Source organism: Marmota flaviventris, chromosome 12 (assembly GCF_047511675.1).
Source record: "Marmota flaviventris isolate mMarFla1 chromosome 12, mMarFla1.hap1, whole genome shotgun sequence".
NCBI classification, from domain to species: Eukaryota; Metazoa; Chordata; class Mammalia; order Rodentia; family Sciuridae; genus Marmota; species Marmota flaviventris.
In genome coordinates this window covers 43,020,905-43,038,926 of record NC_092509.1, presented here as the reverse complement: position 1 = coordinate 43,038,926, position 18,022 = coordinate 43,020,905, and the positions used below count along the sequence as shown (strand labels likewise).

Here is an 18,022-nt window from a genome sequence, read left to right as displayed (position 1 = left end):
AGTTCTAAGGATGTTGCAGTATTTCAGGCAATGGTAACCTGATCTGATGATGGCGAAGGCACAGGGGAGCAGCAGAGCCTTCAGAAACACTGAGAGTGCTATTCCCACTGGGCAAAAGTGCATGGGGAATTTTCATAGCTCTTTGGCTGACAGTGTTTAGTACTTCTCATTCTATTTTCCTATAAAGCACATTTCTGACATGAATAGTACTCTAACAGATCAGTGTTTTATGGTGTTGTGATAAGAATGTGTGCATACATTACTATATATAAATGAAAGGCTTTACATTTTGCAATAGTCCTACCTTTGCACTCCATTCTGTGTTGTTCAATTAGCAGCAAAATATTCTCATAATTATGGTAATGCAACTCACAATCCTCTGAAGCTGTTTCAGATGACTGAGTTACATCATCAAGGTCATCCATAGCATTAATTTGCTTGTTTATTACCTATGAAAATAATACTATTTCAAAATGTTCCCCAAATATTTATACCATATATTAATTGTACAGACAGGATAATTATTCAGCTTTTTTATAGTAGCAGAAGCATAGGTACTTTTTAATAGATATTATTTTTGGGGGGGTCAACAGGATACCTTTATCCATAGTTACTGTTTCTTAATAGATTTTTCCAAAAAAAAAAGTCCTTAAATAGCAAAAGATTCTCCAAGTTTTTAATTTTAGTTTTTATAAGATTTTTAAATTTATATTTTTTAATATATCATTTTGCCTTTAAAAATATACATTTTCAACAAAATGCTATTTCTTACAATACCTTGTTCTTTTCATTAGGTATTTTCTTTTTGGGCCTAAAAAGACACAAAATCTTTTCAGGTAAATATTAAATATGTAAAATACCAAGAATGTCTAAAACTATTGTCTTTTTACATAAAACCTCCGTATTTGTAATGTATTCATAAGTTTACAGGCTATTTAAAATAAAAATAATTTTCTACAAGGAGGATTCAACTATGAACAGAAAGTATAAAATTAAGGAACAATGAATAATATTATTAGTACAGTAAAGAATTAAATTTAAATCAAACTTTTGAGAGTTTAAGCAAAAGGAAAAACATGTAACTTTCAATATTTGATAGAAATACACCATCGTTTTTGTTGTTGCTACTACTACAGTAGCAGCAACAAAAACATGTTTCTCATATGTATAAGAAACAGATTTAATCACCATAATTAACAGGTTTAATCACCATAATTTTTAATAAGAACAAAATTTTTCAGGAAGGAAAACCTATTTAGAAAATTATACTTAAGTCCTTATATGAAGAATGGCTTTTTCTAATAACGATAGAGAGGAATTATTAGCTTTTTCAGGACCTACTATGTAATTACTATAAATTGTTCTAAGCACTGTGCATGTGTTAAACTCATTTTAATTCTCACAATTCTGGGGAAGGTAACATTGGTATTTTATAAAGGAAGAAACTAGGTAAAGACCAAGTAACTTGCCCAAGCTCATAGAACTAGATCTAGAATTAAAACCCAGGAATTCTGGCTGCACAACGTGTTTCATAAAACACTGGGAAAGTAATATTTATCTTTCAGTGTTTTTAAGTGATATAATGGCAGATGAATCCATTTTATCATTCACAACAAGTAATAATTTCTGAATCTTGCAAATGCTTTTTTGAAATAAAAATGCTTAGGCAATTTTGGAAACATACTTTCAATAAACTAAAGATCGATTTTTTCCTGAAGAAATTCACCAACAGCATGCATTCAACAAATATTTATTGAGCACACAATACATGCCAATGACAGCGCTGACGCAAGGAAACAAGGCTTTTATAGTTTTGGACTCTACAACCTAACAGTAATCATCCGGGCAAGATTCTCACTTTTCTACTGTAATGAAACAAAATTATCCCTTTTCCCTGCCCCACATCTAAACAACTATTAAATCGATAACAACTGATAATCAGAGCTACTCAAGAGGACACTGTCAAAGGCCCTAGACTGTATATGCCACTCAGTGCTCATTCCAGCCCATTTTATTTTATTTTTTCTCAGAGACCCCTGTGCGGATTTCTCACCAGGTCCTCGGCTTGCCGCGAAGCTGGAGCCCGGGCATCCGGGTACCCCCGATTCTGGCGGTTTGGACGTCTGAGCGCGTGCGCCAAGGAGCGCCGCAGCACGCGGCCCGAGGACGTTTCAGACGCCTTGCGGGTGCCAAGGCGTCTAGGCAGGTTGGAGACCGCGCCCTGCGGTTGTTGTGGCCGCCCTGGGACGGGACACAAAGGCCCGGCCTTTCCTTTCAGCACAAATGTAGGTTTGTAAAGGGTGGCGCTGGAGTCTCAAGGGTTTGCTGGCTTCCTTCCTCAAGGAAGTCTAGGAAGCTCGCCATTTCCAACTTTCCTAGACAGTTTCCCGTTTTACAATCAGCCTCGCCGAAGTAAAACTACCCGTAACCGGACTTGCAACCGCCTCTGCAGGTATTCGCCTGGGAGGGCAGCGGCGGCGAGGCCCTCTCCCCAGCCAGCAGAAGGTTTTCACTGGCCGCGAGGGCGGAGCGTCCCTACTTTCCCGCTAGTTTTCCTGCTGCGCGAAGCAGTTGGCAGCTGTGCTAATCTTCTCCCCTCCCCATCTCTTCTTCCTCTCCTTGAAGCCTGGGGCACTTTACCGTTAAACTATATCCCCAGCCCTTTTAATTTTTTTTTTTTTTAATGTTGAGACCGGTTCACTCAATTGGTGAAGCTGGACTCATATTTGCGATACTCCTGCCAAAGCCTACCCAGTCCCTGGGATTACAGTGTGTGGGGTTAGTGTTTTTTTTTTTTTTTTTTTTTTTTAAATGATGGAAGATCTAAGGCAAATCACTTATTTCCCTAGACAGTGCTTCTCGATCCCTCTTGCTTTCCTGTTTTTTTTTTAAATACTGTTTGATTAAAGGGTTTGAAATGAATATGAAATTAATCCTGAAGGGTAAAACCACAAAATATTTGTGTTAATGGTGGACAGTGACCAATAAACTTGGGCAAGTTAACGGTGATAAAATATCTACCTTTTAAGGTTGTTAGAAGGACTAAATGGGGCTAAATGTAATAAATATGTAAAATTCTTATTTTCTTGCTAATACACCTCATGTTACTGTTTATTGTATTTATGTGAACTTCATGGGTGCATTTTTTAGACTGTATTCTTTTGCACCAAGCAAATGTTATATTATTTTCTTACTGGTTTCTTGAAGCAGATCACATTTTACATCTCTGCCCTCCTGCCTGTAATCAGGCATACATAAAAACTTTTTTGTACCAATCTGAAGCAAGTTGCTCCATTTGTGTTAAAACTCCTTGTTTACTCAAAGATATTATCTGAGCATTTTAATCTGTACCAGACAACTTTCCATTGGATCATTTTCATCAGTGTGTGTATATGTGAGGGATGCTGTAACAAAGTGGGGCTAACTTGGTGGCTTGAAACAGAAGTTTATCATCTCATAGTTCTGGAGGCTGGAAGTCCCAAATCAAGGTGTTGGCAGGGTTGGTTCCTACTGGAGGTTCTTCCAAAACTTCTCTCCTAGCTTCTGGTGATGGTTGGCAATCCTTGGTGTCCTTTGGCTTCTAAACACATCACTCCAATATCTGCCTTAGTCTTAACATGCATTCTTTTACATGTGTGTCTGGATCCATGTTTTATCTTTGGATAATAAAGTCACTGGATTAGGGCCCATTTTAATCTCATGAGCCCATTTTAACTTGATTACATCTGCAGAGACCCTCTTCCCACACAAAGTTCACAGGTTCTGGAATTGGGACGTGAATTTAGTTTTTGGAAGGATACAATTCAACCCCAACAGCATACAAATATTCTTATATTAAAAAAATTCCCTCCCTTTGACTACATATTTCCTCTCTCTAGTAAGGAACTGTTTACCCCTTTTTTATAGTAAATTTTCTCTAGAATTTGTATATTCACAATCCAGAGTCAATTCTTTTCATTTTACCTTTCTCAGCATTTGACATAGTTCATCACTCAGTCTTGTGTGATGTTTTCTTCTCTTCGCTTTCAACATATCCCCTCTTAGTTTTACCTTATGGATCATGGGCTACTCATTTTAAATACTGTTTGCAGGTCCTCTTCTCTCTGTTTTTGATGGAATTTCTTTGGCAGTATAATTCCTTTAACACTTTTTGATGCTTTACAATTATATAAGTTTAACTTTAGTTTCTGCATCATTTTTCTTATAACATTAATTTTACTTGAAGCATTAAGTCACAATTAGTGTGAGAAATATTTAAAAGTTGGGATGGAAGCCTGCGACATAAATTTTATAAAGTACACATTTGGTATTGTCATCAACAATTTTCAAAAGAGCATTGTGTTCTTCCTTCAAATGAATTTTTGTGGGACATTGTCATCAAATATCTTTCCTAACTCATATTTGACTACATTTAAAACTTATTTGGCAGCTTTGTTTTCAACTAACTATACTGTATCATTGGGTAGTAATAAAGCAGTTGTTTTTAGATGAAGTAAAAGTTTTCAGCGCAGTCAAGGTATTTTTTGCTATATTGTTCACAATCCAAGTTTAAATAATGTATTAGCAAGTTGTATAAAATGTTTAGAATTTTTCTTTTTGAGAATTTTCTGTTTGTTAAGGCATGTATCTCTGGCTCCGTTTGAGTGTGTTGGAAGAGTGGGTAAACATGTGTATTTTAAAAACATTTCTTTGTAAATCATGTGCATGATCCTTTAACAGTGTCCTCTACTGGTTAAAATACAAAAAAAAGTTCACATGCAGAAATACACATATTTCCAGATATTTTGAAAATCCACAATTATATAAAAAATTATTATTTGTTTATATTAGGGATTGCATCAAAATTCTTGAGAAATAGTAATATTTTAAAAACCTTATTCAAAGTGATTTAATTATTTTTTTTAGATGATAAGAAATACTTTATTCAGGAATATTGTAATAGATACCAAAACTATTGCAGTAAGAGAGAGATCAGGCTCAATTCTGAATTTTATAAACAAAATGACTTAATTTATAACATTAGTAATTCCTGTCATTTGGTTTTGTGTTTTATTCCCTACAATAGCCTGTTATTTGGTGTTGATATTTTACATAGATATGCTGATAGAATTCCGTGATCTTTTATTATGATTTCTGCCAAATGAAATCTTTCTATTGTCAGATTCTTCAAATTTATTGGGAGATCCTCTCAATACTAGATACTGACTCTCTGAAATTTGAATTTATAATGTTTAGTATGTTATCAACAAAGGCAGGTCTATATTTTCTCATTTTCTTCTAGAGGAATCCTGTAGTCCTTGAAATCCCTTGGCTTGCAAGTATATCACTCCAATCTCTGCCTCTGTTCCCACTTTTTTTTTTTTTTAAATAGTGAAACTAGTCATTTGATTTAGGACCCACCAGTGTTCAGTAAGACTTCAGCTTGATTATATATGAAACAACCAGTTTTCAAATAATGTCACATTTGCAGCATCAGGGATTAGGACTCAAAACATCTTTTTTTGGGAGACATAGTTCAAGGCCCACTAGGTCTAGCTTACATGTGGTGAGAGTCAAGTAGCAGAACTGATGTTATTCTGATATTATTCTATTCCAATTTTGCCATTCTATTCACATTTTAATATTCTTTAGGAGGAGACATTATTCTGGGATTTGTAATCAGTTTTGGAGGGGGAGAGGAGTAGAAGAATGAAAGTCAAGGGCCTATCCAGTCTATACTTCTTTATCTCAGAGTAGCTTTGGGAATAATGATGTATATTAGGGGCATGAATTAGCTTAATATGGGGGAAAGGTAAGAACAGAATTTGATTTTTTTCTAAATATATTTCTTCACTATTGCCTCTGCCTTCTTTCCTCTTGCATTCTCATTCCAAACAATCCACCAGTGCTCCACTTTTTCAGTTTTTTTAAAACATATTGTTTGTTGTTAGGAACATTTTCTTCTCCATTTTGTAATTTCTCTGGAGTTGGTTTTGGGATTTGCCATTTTCATATGAATTGATAATTCTTCCATCATTTAAATTCTGAAATATTTTAATTTATTTGCCCCCACATATATAAAATACAAAATACTATAAAGTGTATAGATAAAAATGTCAACACTCTGAAAGCGAATAGTACAGGAAAGAAACACGATTTGTAGCAAAATTGATCTATGATGAAATTTTAAACTTAATACTAATTATCTTTATGATTCTTAGCTGTTAACTAACTTCCCTGAGATCAGTTTAATTAGATGTAAAATTGGAATAATGATATATATATATATATATATAGGGTATATTTTAGTTTAAACATGATGAATCTTTTACTGTTATAGTTATTACACTTAGGTTTAAATAACTTCTTTTTGTAAATTAGATACACTGATAACTGTGTTCTTTCATTGTTTTATTTAAATAATTGTAACTCAGAAGAGTCAAAAGTGTAATTGTAGTTCCTAGAAGTTGCTTGATGTATTCTGAACAAATTGCTAAAATGTTAGACCAATAGAAACATATGATATATGAATTCAATTAGAATGACTCTGTTTTTATTGATTAATTAAATGATGTACAGATTTCTCTGAATGTCTTAATGTTTTATTCTCAGGGAGAAATTAAATTTTTCATCTACAATTTGGAAGCTAAATTGATAACAAAATGAAGTCAGCAATCAATCTGTCATCCAATAGTAACAAATTAGCAAGTGTTCCAGAATTGTCTCAAAAAAAAAGACAACTTAATTTACCATTGTTACCTAATCCAAAAGAAAAACATGGTGCAAAATCAGTACGTGATAAAATTGAACCAATGGTTCTAAGATCTCCACCAACAGGAGAATCCGTTGTACGGTATGCTTTGCCCATTCCATCAAGTAAGACAAAGGAGTTAATAGCAGAAGATGAAATGATCAGGAAGATTACCAACCATCTGAAGGTGGTAAGACACTTGCTGGTTCCCATGTTGGGAAGTCACTATAATGACCCCTGGGTTTGGTGATTTTCTAGGAGGATGCATAGAACTCAGCATATAGTTATACTGTTGGTAAGATTTATTATAGCAGACACATGAAGGGAAATCTAGAGGAAACCAGGTCCAAGCTTTTAAGAATCCTCTCCCTTTGGAGTCATGCAGAACATGTTTAATTTCTCTAGCAATGAATTGTGACAACACAAGTGAAATGTCTGCTAGGGAAAATCATTAGAAATTCAGTGCTCAGAGTTTTATTGGGAGTAGTCACTTAGGTGCCTTATGTCTAGCATGTACTAAAATTCCAATCAGACAAGAAGATCAGGTGTGCAGCATAAATCATTGTTTGTACAAACAGTTTACGGATAGGAGCCACTCATTAGTGAATGGTAGGAAGCTTCCTGAAATTCACCTTATCTAATGCTAGGCTAAGGCCAGCTTTGCAAGGGGAATTCATAACGACACACTTTTGAGTCTCATGTCTGCTATGTTAACTCTTCTCTGCACTTCAGAACTAGTTCATAGTGTTGGAAAAATAGCCCTTGTTCTCTGAGATTTTTTTTTTGGTATAATGATTCAGAATTGAATTGTGAATGTACCAGATATATGTGAGAACAATGAGGGAGAATACAATATAGTTTGTCAAACTTCCACAATACTAGTTCAAAGTTTGAGGTGTTAGCACAGAGAAATTCCTCTAAATCTGTATTGATTTCTGTCTCCACATTTCTATTTTCTTACTCCCTTCATAGAAGAAAGTCAAAACATACTTTGAGGAAAACCCTACTTAATGCTTCAACCATCATGTATGTACACACCCTTTCTCTTTCAGATGTTTATCAATACAGAAATGGTAGCCAGAGCATCTCTCCATTGCTAGGGAGTAAAATCAAGGACTATTCCTTACGGCTTGATGATACGTGATGGCTTGATGATATGATCTTGATGATATATGTTGGGGCATGGAATGGAAAGTTTAAGATTATAGCACTGGCAGAAATGTCTTACTGATAAAAAGATCCTGGCATTATTGACTTTACATTTACATTTTACAATTAATATAATTAATTTTAAAGTATGAAAATATTTAATTTGCTTTGTATTTTTTCATAGGTTGTTTCTACTTTAGAAGAATCCTATGGATCTAGTGTTGAAGATGGAGCAAAACCAGTAGCAAAGCCTGGGGAGAAAGAATTATCTTTATCTGTAAGTATATAACCTTAATGTAGAGAAATTAACATTGAAAAGTGAAAAGGTTTTCTTTTTGCCTCCACATATGTTCTCAGAATGAATTCCCTATGCATGAAAACAATAGTTTTGGAAAATTTGACAGAAGTGTACTAGTTTTTTCATCCCCTGTCAACCCCTATCTTAAAGTTTAATTAAGGTATATTTATATCTTGAATCTACTTTTAATAATAATGCTTCTCCTATTTAATTTTTAAGGATGGACTTGGTGTCAGTTTGAGATGCATGTTTTGTATCAACATATTGAGAAAGTACTGGAAAAGTGTTTCTGTCTTGCCAAAAAAAGAATAAAGGAAGTTATTGAGTTTTAACAAATATCTTCATTATGAATATTGGAATAATTCAGCTATTAAGATAATTATATGATTTTTCTCCTTCAGCTTATTGATGAGTTATTTTACATATTTTTAATATTCAACCATACTTCACTACACTTGATACATGGAGTAGTACTTTTTAATTATATAATTAGTTTTATTAGGGATTGAGTTTGATTCTGTGTAATGATATATTTGAGTCTTTCAACCATGAATTTAGTTTTTCTCTCCATTTATATAGGTCTTGTTTGATTTCTTTCACTGGCATTTAAAAAATTTTATCCTTTAGATACTGTACATTATTTCTTTAATTATACATTGATATTTTATGTTTTTTGAAATAATTATAAATGGCATTTAATTTTATTTCCATGTTTTGTATGAGTGTACATACATGATTGATTTTTATATGTTGTTTTTGCATCTGATTTTGTATCTTGCAACTTTGTTCAATGTACATTTACATTCTAGAAATTTTCTATAGATTCCTTGGAATTTTCTGTATAGACAATTATGTCTCATTCAAAGGAGAGTTTTACTTCTTCCTTTGCAATCCAAATACTTTTTATTTTCTTAGCTTGACTTCTTGTGCTAGCAATGGTTTACAGTATTGCATCAAATGTTAGTGGTAAGAGCAGATATCCTTGCTGCATTCTACTGCTAGCTTTTTCAGACAAGGGTAAAAGAGAAGTTTCTGGGTTGGCCCCACCAGCATAACACTGGTATGTTGTGGGCTGCCATCTATATCTACCAGAGAGATGGTAAAAATTTGCTCTCCATTCAACCCTACTGACAATACCTTGAGGAAAATGGAAGGCCAATTTTTACTGCCACACTATTTTTCAGACCTGCTGACATACAGGAGTGGTGGTGAAGAATGCTTTTTGGTTTTGACTCAGATAAGTATTGTCAGAAAGGTTTGTATTATGCTGGAGAACGCTGTGTTTCAATTTGGACAATATACCTTAGACTGTCTTCAAGTTCAATCCATTTTATACTGTCTGATTGGCTGTTAAGCTCCATCTGATAATTTTTTATGTCAAATATTATAATTTTCATATCTAGGATTACCTTTTGATTGCTTTGAAGATATTGTTACATCTGTTCTGCTATTTTTTACACCTCTTTACCTATTCTATTTTTCTTTCCTGGAAAATGCTTTCTATCAATAATAGATTTTAAAATTTCCTTGACTTCTAATTCTAATGTCTAGGTCATCAGAGTGTTTTCTTATACTGTTTTTTCTTTTGATTATGGATTACATTTTCCTGGTTCTTCATATATTTTATATATTTTTATATTGAATTCTGAGCATTGTAATATTCTGAACATTGGGAGTGGAGATATAATTTATTTTCTGGAGAATGCTTATTCTTTTCTTTGGCATTTAGACTGAAGAGCTAAGCATTTGTACTCTCCTAAGAATTGAATTGAGCTGGAACCATTAATTTTTAATTTAATTGATTCTCATTTGATTTCTATAATCTACAACCTTTCCTTTTTGTTGCTTTCCTGGAAGGATTGATTTCTTTGATCCTGCCAGTGTTTGAGCTGGCAAGAGTTTGGAATTCAATTTTAAATAGGTTTGGTTACATTTTGGTTAAATCTGGCAGAGCTTCAAAATGTGACCATCACAAGAATATACAGAGTAGAATTTCTCTTAATTTCTTCTTTTTTTATCGTTTACAGTCACTACTATAATCAAAATCTGAAACATTTCCACTATCTCAAAAAGCTTCACTGTACCTCTTTGTGTTCAGTTCTTTCCTCCTATCTTGTCATTGGTCCTTCAATATAGTTCTGCTTTTTTGAGAATTTCATATTAATAGAATCACATAGTATATAGACTTGCTTATTCAGCTTTTCACCCTTATTACGTATATCTTGGAGATTTATTCATGTTGTTGTATCCACATATCAGTAGTTTGCTCCTTTTATTTTGAAGAGTGCTACATTGCATGCCATACCACTATTTGTTTATCTACCTACCAGTTAATAAACAATTTGTATTTTTGAATCCAGTAGCTATTTTGGCTATTATGAATGAAACTCTATGAACATTTGTATATAATTCTTTTGGAAAACATATATGTTATTAAGAGTTCAATTAGAAAAAAATAGAAAAAAAGAGTTCAAGTAATAGTTTATACTGTTTAAGTATATGTTTAACTTTGTGAACAACTTCTGAACTGTTTCCTAACAGGGCAGTATCATTTTGAGTTGCTAACAGCTTGTATGATAGTTCCAGTGGCACCACATTCTTACCAAACTTGATGTTGTCAGTCCTTTTAATTTTGGTCATTCACAATGGATATGTAGACCTCCATTTCTGCCATCTTCTTAGAAAAATTCAAACGTGGAGGGCTCTGGTGGGAGAAACCTTGTTGGGTTGAATGATTTACTTTTGCATTGGGTACTTTTTCTCATTCCTGTTCATCTATCAGGCTGACTGACTGTCAAAGGCTCCGTTGATTTTTCTTCATTGCTTCAAATTCTGTTTGTCAATGCCATGTTTGGTTTTAGACTGTATACACTGGGTCAACTACCATCCTATATCTACTATGCCCCCATTAGGTATGGATATGGCTTTGGTTCCTTGTTCATTTATAAAGAGCTTGTTCTGTGGAATTCAGTTCTTGCCTTTTCAATATCCTCAAGGAAAAACATGAAGATTATTCTTTTTCTTTTCATTATATTAACACTGGAGTGAAGACCTTTTGTGTCTTCTTGCATCCTAATGTTAAGTGGCACTTTTGACTACTTTCTAGCACTACTGGATCTTTTTGACAATAATTTCCTTTTGTTTCTTTGAACTGATTGGGACACATGACTACCATTATTGGTAAATGAGGCTAAAAATTTATCATCATTATTATCATTTTATGTATGTATTGCCATGTCCAATAAAGTTAAATTTCTATTAGGAAGAAAGGAAGAATTGATATATGATAGACCATTATAATCTGAATTATTATATAATCTACTTCTCACAACATCTACTATTGTCATTATTCTCGATTATTTCAGTGCTCATGCAGAAGAACTTTCCAAATAATTTAGCCTTTTATGCCATTGAATTTCTTTCCCCCAGTGATCGTATCTTCTATCCAACTACTGAGAAGTGGCATTCTCTAATCTTTGTCATTATTAGTTAAGTGTTTCATAATTGGAATTTCAATCATCTAATCAATAGCCACTACCTTCTATCTTTCCTACTTAGTACATTTAATATTCTGAGTTCAGAAATTCTTTGATTTCACTGGGAGCTGTAATCTGTTGGTCCTACTCCCATTTTAGTGTCCTTCTGTCCTCTTACCCAGCTTTAATTGCACGATTCATTATTATTAACACTTCTTTTCACATGTATTTAACCCTCTTGCCCTGTCTTGTCTCCTTTTTAGATGTTATTTGGTTAAACTGCAAACTTAGTGAGATTGATCTCCATCTTCTGTGTTTGTGCATCTGAAATATGAGTGTATGAAAAATCTTAAAGTATGCTGGTGGTCTTGCTTTATATTTTTGATTAGTAACTCTAATCTGTGCATTTCCCACTCTCTTGGATGATTATTTCAGTTTTTTTCTCTTTGAATGTTTAAAATGTAATGTTCAAGGAATATACCATTCATGGAAAACCATTCTGTGAGAATCTTAACTGTATGTGTGCATTTAAGACTTGTTTATCATGGGTCGGTTTTCTGATTTATAAATCACTGTTCTACTACAAGAGCTTAAATTGTTGTGATGTGTTAATCTGTAACTATTTTCTTCCTCAAAGTTTTCTATTGCTTAGCAAAAAACTGTAGTCTTCATTTTAAGTGTACTTTTAGTCAAAAGTTGTAGTTCACATACATTTTTTTTTAATTTTGTGTGATTATGGTGATTAAACTCAGAGCTTTGTCCATGCTAGGTAATCATTCTATCACTGAGGTACAGTCCTAGTGTCACATTCACTCTCTAACAGAAAGAGATATTTTTAAGTTATACACACAGTGGTTACCTTTTTTAGACCACCTGAAATTTCAGGAGAGTAAGGCTGGGCTGTTTGATTTTCTGCAGATGTGTAGAGGAGAATGAGAAGAGGAGAATCAGTACGTCATTAATGGACCAATTCCCATATTATACTTTCTTCCACATTTTCTTTCTGGGAAAATTTGCATTTGAAGCATGGTTTCTTGCCTTACGTGTTTGAAGGAATATAAATTACACAAAAATTGAAATATTTTCAAAATATAGTTATGTATACTAAGAAAAGTATGCAAATGGATTATGAAAAATAAAATTAACTTTCTGTTTTGTTATTTTTTCTGAAAGGTTGGGGATGATATGAATTCGTTCTTGGTAAATTGTTCACAATTTGCAGTTCAGCTAGAAGAAGCAGTTAAAGAAGAACATGATGTATGTATTCTGTGTAAACTGCCAAATGTAAAATATTAAAACTTTCATTGGTTGGTGAAACTGGAATGTGATATACAGTTAGCAATATTAGCCTAGATTCAATACGAATTATAAAAGGCATTGGAAAGCATTATTTATTTTCCTTTATTCTTCACACAGACATTTAGATATCTGAATTTTTCTTTTATGTAATAAATTGAGAGAGTTATGTGTATTTTCAAATGTAATATATTTTATTTCACTTTGTAAAAATAATATGCTGTGAAACTGTTTTCTTGATTCTCAGTAGATTCATTATTAGTATATAGAAAAACTATTAATTTTTATGTTATTTTGTACCTGCTACTCTGCTGAATTTATCAGCTTTAGAACTCTTCTGGTGCAGTTCTTTTGTATGTTTGTTTTATCTTCTGAGAACACGATCATATCTACCAACAGTGATGACTTATTTTTTCCTGCTTGCATCCCTTTTATTTCATTCTCTTACCTATTGCTCTGGCTAAAGTACTATATTGAAAAGGTATGGTGAAAGTAGATATTCTTGTCTTGTTCCTGGTATAAGGGGAAATGACTTTGGTTTCTCCTCAGTATGATTTTGGTTTTTGGGTTTGCCATATATGTAGCCTGTATAATGCTTATGTAAGTTCCTTCTATCCCTAGTTTCTTCAGGATTTTTATCATGAATAGGTGTTGAATTTTGTCAAAGCCTTTTTCTGCTTCTATTGAGATGATTATTTGGTTTTTATTATTGGCTCTATTTATGTAGTGTATTTTTTTTAGACAATTCTGTCTTTTAACTGGGGAGTTGAAACCGTTTACATACAGTATCATTATACACAAGATTTATAATCTTGCCATTTTGTATCATTATAGACAGGTATTTATAATCTTGCCATTTTGATTTATTTCTAATGTTTTATTCTATCCTGATTCTCATTTGTTTACCTAGAGGCTGCATGACTTCTGAGTGTCTCTGGGCATGGAGGTAGTGACAATACCAGTTGTCTCTGTGCTGGTTTGGAGAACTGTATATTTAGTCTTCCCTTCCCCGCCCAATCTAACAGAGTTCTACTTCACAAACTGCACAGAATTCAGGGTCTGATGCTTCTTCATACAAACTTAATTCTGCCTACCTCTAGTACAAATGTAGATGACTTCAGTGGTTCCATTGTGTGCCTGGGCTCCTAGGAGCTCTCTGGGGGCCCTGAGGGAAAGGGTCTATATTATCTGTGGCCCAGCAGCCTGATTTATCCTTGGCTTATACTGCTACTTTGTCTGTCTGGTGCCAGGGCCTGTGAGCTCCTTAGTGAATCCTTTTGATAGATTTCTCCAACCTGGGGGCAAATTAAACTCTGTTGAGCTGTGGCATGTGTATAAATGTACTACACCTGGACAGTTTCAGTGCCCCACCTCCTCATTGACTGCTTTGCTCCATTCCCTTGCTGGTGGTGGGGCTCAGGAAATTTTGATTCATAGTGATCCCACTACATAAGTTAATTAGATGCCTGGCTTAAAGGCATTTCCCATGAAAATATTTGCCGGTATCTCTAGGTGGGACAAAACTATGTAAATGTAATCATTTTAGAGCTGCCAGTTTAGGCATTGTATTTATAAAATGACTGCCTGCTCCAATTCACCAACAGATTAGAGAAAAGAAGAACACTTCTTACGCATCAGCTCACTTTGCAGCTTTTGCTCCAGCTTAATTTGGTGTGCATTTCATTTCTACCAGTGTTTCTGAGGCAAAGGTGTTAGTTTTGCCTCTGTTTCTTTGTTTTTCACACCTTCCCCAGATTTTTCCTGACATTGCAGGTGCAGGTTTGGGATTGATGAATTCTTTCTTGCTTTCTGTTTTAATAACCATAGTTTCAGAGTCTTAAGTCTCTGCTCATCTATAATTGTCCTTCATTGTGTACTCTTTGTCACTCACCTTGTTGAATAGCTATTCTCTGATTGTTTTGATTCCAATTTCTGCTGTATTTGCCTGCTGCAGCAGAAAAAGTAGGATCTGCAACCTGCAACTCTACCATCTCTAAGCTCCTATATCTGGTTTTCAATGACATTTATCATCTTTAAAATTTATAAACATTTTAATAGATTATCTTACTTATTGTAAACATTGTGGTAATGTGTTCTTTGTACACATATCATTGGTTCTTTAGTCATATTTTTTGTAGGAATTTGTAGGATTGCCATTGTTATGTGTTAAAAAAATTATGGGCCAGGTGTGATGGGAGCATACCTGTAATCCCTGCTGAGGCTGGAGGATGGCAAGTCAGGTTCAGCAACTTAGTAAGGCCCTAAGCAACTTAGCAAGACTCTGTCTCTAAATTAAAAAAAATGTAGGTATGTGGCTCAGTGGTTAAGTGCCTCTGGGTTCAATCCCTGGTATCAAAAAAAAATTATGGGAAGTTATTGTTTTTGTTTTTGGCTGAGTTTCTGCATCAGGCCAAAACAGACCAGAGCAAACCAAACTAGAATGCAACCATTTGTTGTGGGTACTATGTAATCAAATTTAACTTTAAAATTAGCCAGCTTAAAAACAGAATAGGAGATTTACACAACCATTCAAGAGGTGCAAACAATGAGGAAAGGCTAAACAAAGGTAAAAATCAATAATTCTTTCTACAAAAGGTGAGGTAAATTTGTGCTACCCTAAAATTGGAGCTACCCTTAAGTTGGAGAGTACCAGCAGGCAAATACAGAGAATCACAACTTACAGGAGCAGAAACTGATTAGCAAAACCCTCCCCAAACATAAAATGTAATTGGTGATTCTCAGTGTGGAAAACATTAGGGGTACCCATTATCAAGGGACACCCACACTTTTAGGAATTTTATCTCTAGGAATTCTACCAGATTCTTACCTGAATGACAGAGATAATTCTGCTTGAGCTTCTGACAGAAGAGAGGGAAAGAAACCTCTTTAAAATTTTCTTTCATTTCAGTTTCATTGATTTCATCTCTGATTTTAATTAATTCCTGTCTTCTTCTGCTTTTGGTGTTGATTTGTTCTTCTTTTTTTTAGGACTTCATTGATTTATGCCCTCTGTTTTCTTTTGGTTACTTCATATTTTTTTTGCTCTCTCTTCAGGTGGAAGCTTAGATTTTTAAATTTTAGGTCTTTCTTTTTTTAAAAATATATACATTCAATGCTTGCATGAATAGTTTTCCATCATGGTAATGAAATTCCTAAGATAACTAATTATAAAGGGGAATGGTTTATTTTGAGTCATATTTTTAGAGGTTCCCATTTATGATTGATTGTCCCCCATTGTTTTAGGCCTATAGCAAGAATATATGGGTAGAGCAAACCACTTACATTATAAGCCAGAAAGCAAAGGAAAATAAGAAAGAGAATAGGCTAGAGTCCCATGATCCCCTTTGGGAATACATCCCTAGTGATCTAAAGACCTGCTGTCAGCCCTCACCAAGTAAAGGTCCCACCAAATCTTCAAAACACTACCTTGGGGACATTTAACACCCAAACTACATTAATGCTTTAGATGTCTCTCTATACAGAGATTTCATCATATCTCACAATTTTAATGTCATATTTTCTTTGATTCCGTCCAAAATATTTTAAATTTTTCTTAAGATTTTTTTTGATCCATGCATTGTTTAGAAGTATACTGCTTAATCTCCAAAAATTGTGGGATTTTCAAGCTACCATTCTATTACTGATACTAGCTTCATAGAATGAGTTTGAAAGGGTTCCTTCTTTTTCTACTTCATGGAACAATTTGAGGAGTATGGTGTAAGTTCTTCTTTGAAGCTTTCATAGAACTTGGCTTAGAATCCATATGGTGCTGGACTTTTCTTTGTTGTGTAGGCTTCTGATAGTGTCTTTAATTTTATTGCTGGAAATGGATCTGTTTAAATTTTCCATGTCATCCTGATTCAATTTGGGTAGGTCATATGTCTCTAGAAATTTTTTGATGTCTTCAGTATTTTCTATTTTATTGGTTTATAGATTTTAAAAGTAGCTTCTAATTATTGTGCATATTTCAGTGGTGTTCATGATGATTTTTCCCTTTTCTCAGAATTTTAGTAATTTGAGTTTTCTCTTTTTCTTTGTTAGTTTGACTAAGCTTTTATCAATTTTGTCTGTTTTTTAAAAAACAAACTTTTTATTTCATCAATTTTTTGAATTCCTAGAGATAAAATTCCTAAATATTATTTTTGTTTCAATTTAATCAATTTTGGCTCTGATTGTTATTATTTCCTATATTCTACTGCTTATGGTGCTGCTTTGTTCTTCTTTTTCTAGGGCTTTTAGATGTAAAGTTAGGTTATTTATTTGGTGATTTTTCTGTTTTTTTAATTAGTGAGCTCAATGCAATGAACTTTCCTCTTAGAACTGTCTTCATAGTGTCCCAGAGATTTTGATATGTTGTTTCACTATTCACATTTACCTCTATTTTTTTCTTTAATTTCATCCCTGATTTCTTCAGCTATCCATTAGTTATTTAGTAGTGTATTATTTAGTCACCTATCGCCATCTATCCTAGCTTGTGACCTATGCTGGGTTCACAAATATGACTATTCCAATAATTTAAGAAAATGGTGAAGAAAACACACACACACACACACAATCCAGGATGGTCAAAATCCAGGATAGTTCTCTGAACTTAGGGGTCCATGGAAAGAGAGACAGCCACTGGAATTCTTTATTCCTATATAGGGGACACACAAGGGGAGGTTCTCTGGAACATTCTATCCCCAAAAGGGCAAAAGGATAGGATTACAAAGGAATAAGTGAGTGTAACTCAACTCCATTGGGTGACGCCTACTCCTGGAGTCACGCCTTATTATCTGAGCGGAGGTAAAGCCTAAATTATTGCAGGGTGCAATAGTGGTTCAGTATCTCTTGCTCAGGACTTAAGGGCGAGTATTTACTGAGTGGTTCCCAACATATTCCCCCTCTTTCTTTGAAAAAGTAGGTGATGAATTGCTATCTCAAGTTCCCGAGTTCTTGTTCTGAAGGCACAACATCATATGATTACAATACAAGAAAGGATTAATAGCAAAGAGAACAGTCCAATAATATACCATGCAGAATGTTTTAGTATGTTTTCAGGAATAAAAAAAAACCATTTAACTCTTGAAGTAT

At 33.9% G+C, this 18,022-nt stretch overlaps 1 protein-coding gene across 1 annotated transcript in view; it reads left to right on the top strand.

Moving 5' to 3' along the window:
- The first annotated feature begins 6,641 nt into the window (after nucleotides 1-6,641).
- Nucleotides 6,642-18,022, top strand: part of Ccdc7 (coiled-coil domain containing 7) — a 109,707-nt gene continuing 98,326 nt past the window's right edge. The window contains exons 1-3 of the mRNA XM_071619665.1: nucleotides 6,642-6,920; nucleotides 8,064-8,156; nucleotides 12,827-12,910. Of these exons, the coding sequence (XP_071475766.1) occupies nucleotides 6,642-6,920; nucleotides 8,064-8,156; nucleotides 12,827-12,910 (456 nt within the window). The remainder of the gene's footprint in view (nucleotides 6,921-8,063; nucleotides 8,157-12,826; nucleotides 12,911-18,022) is intronic.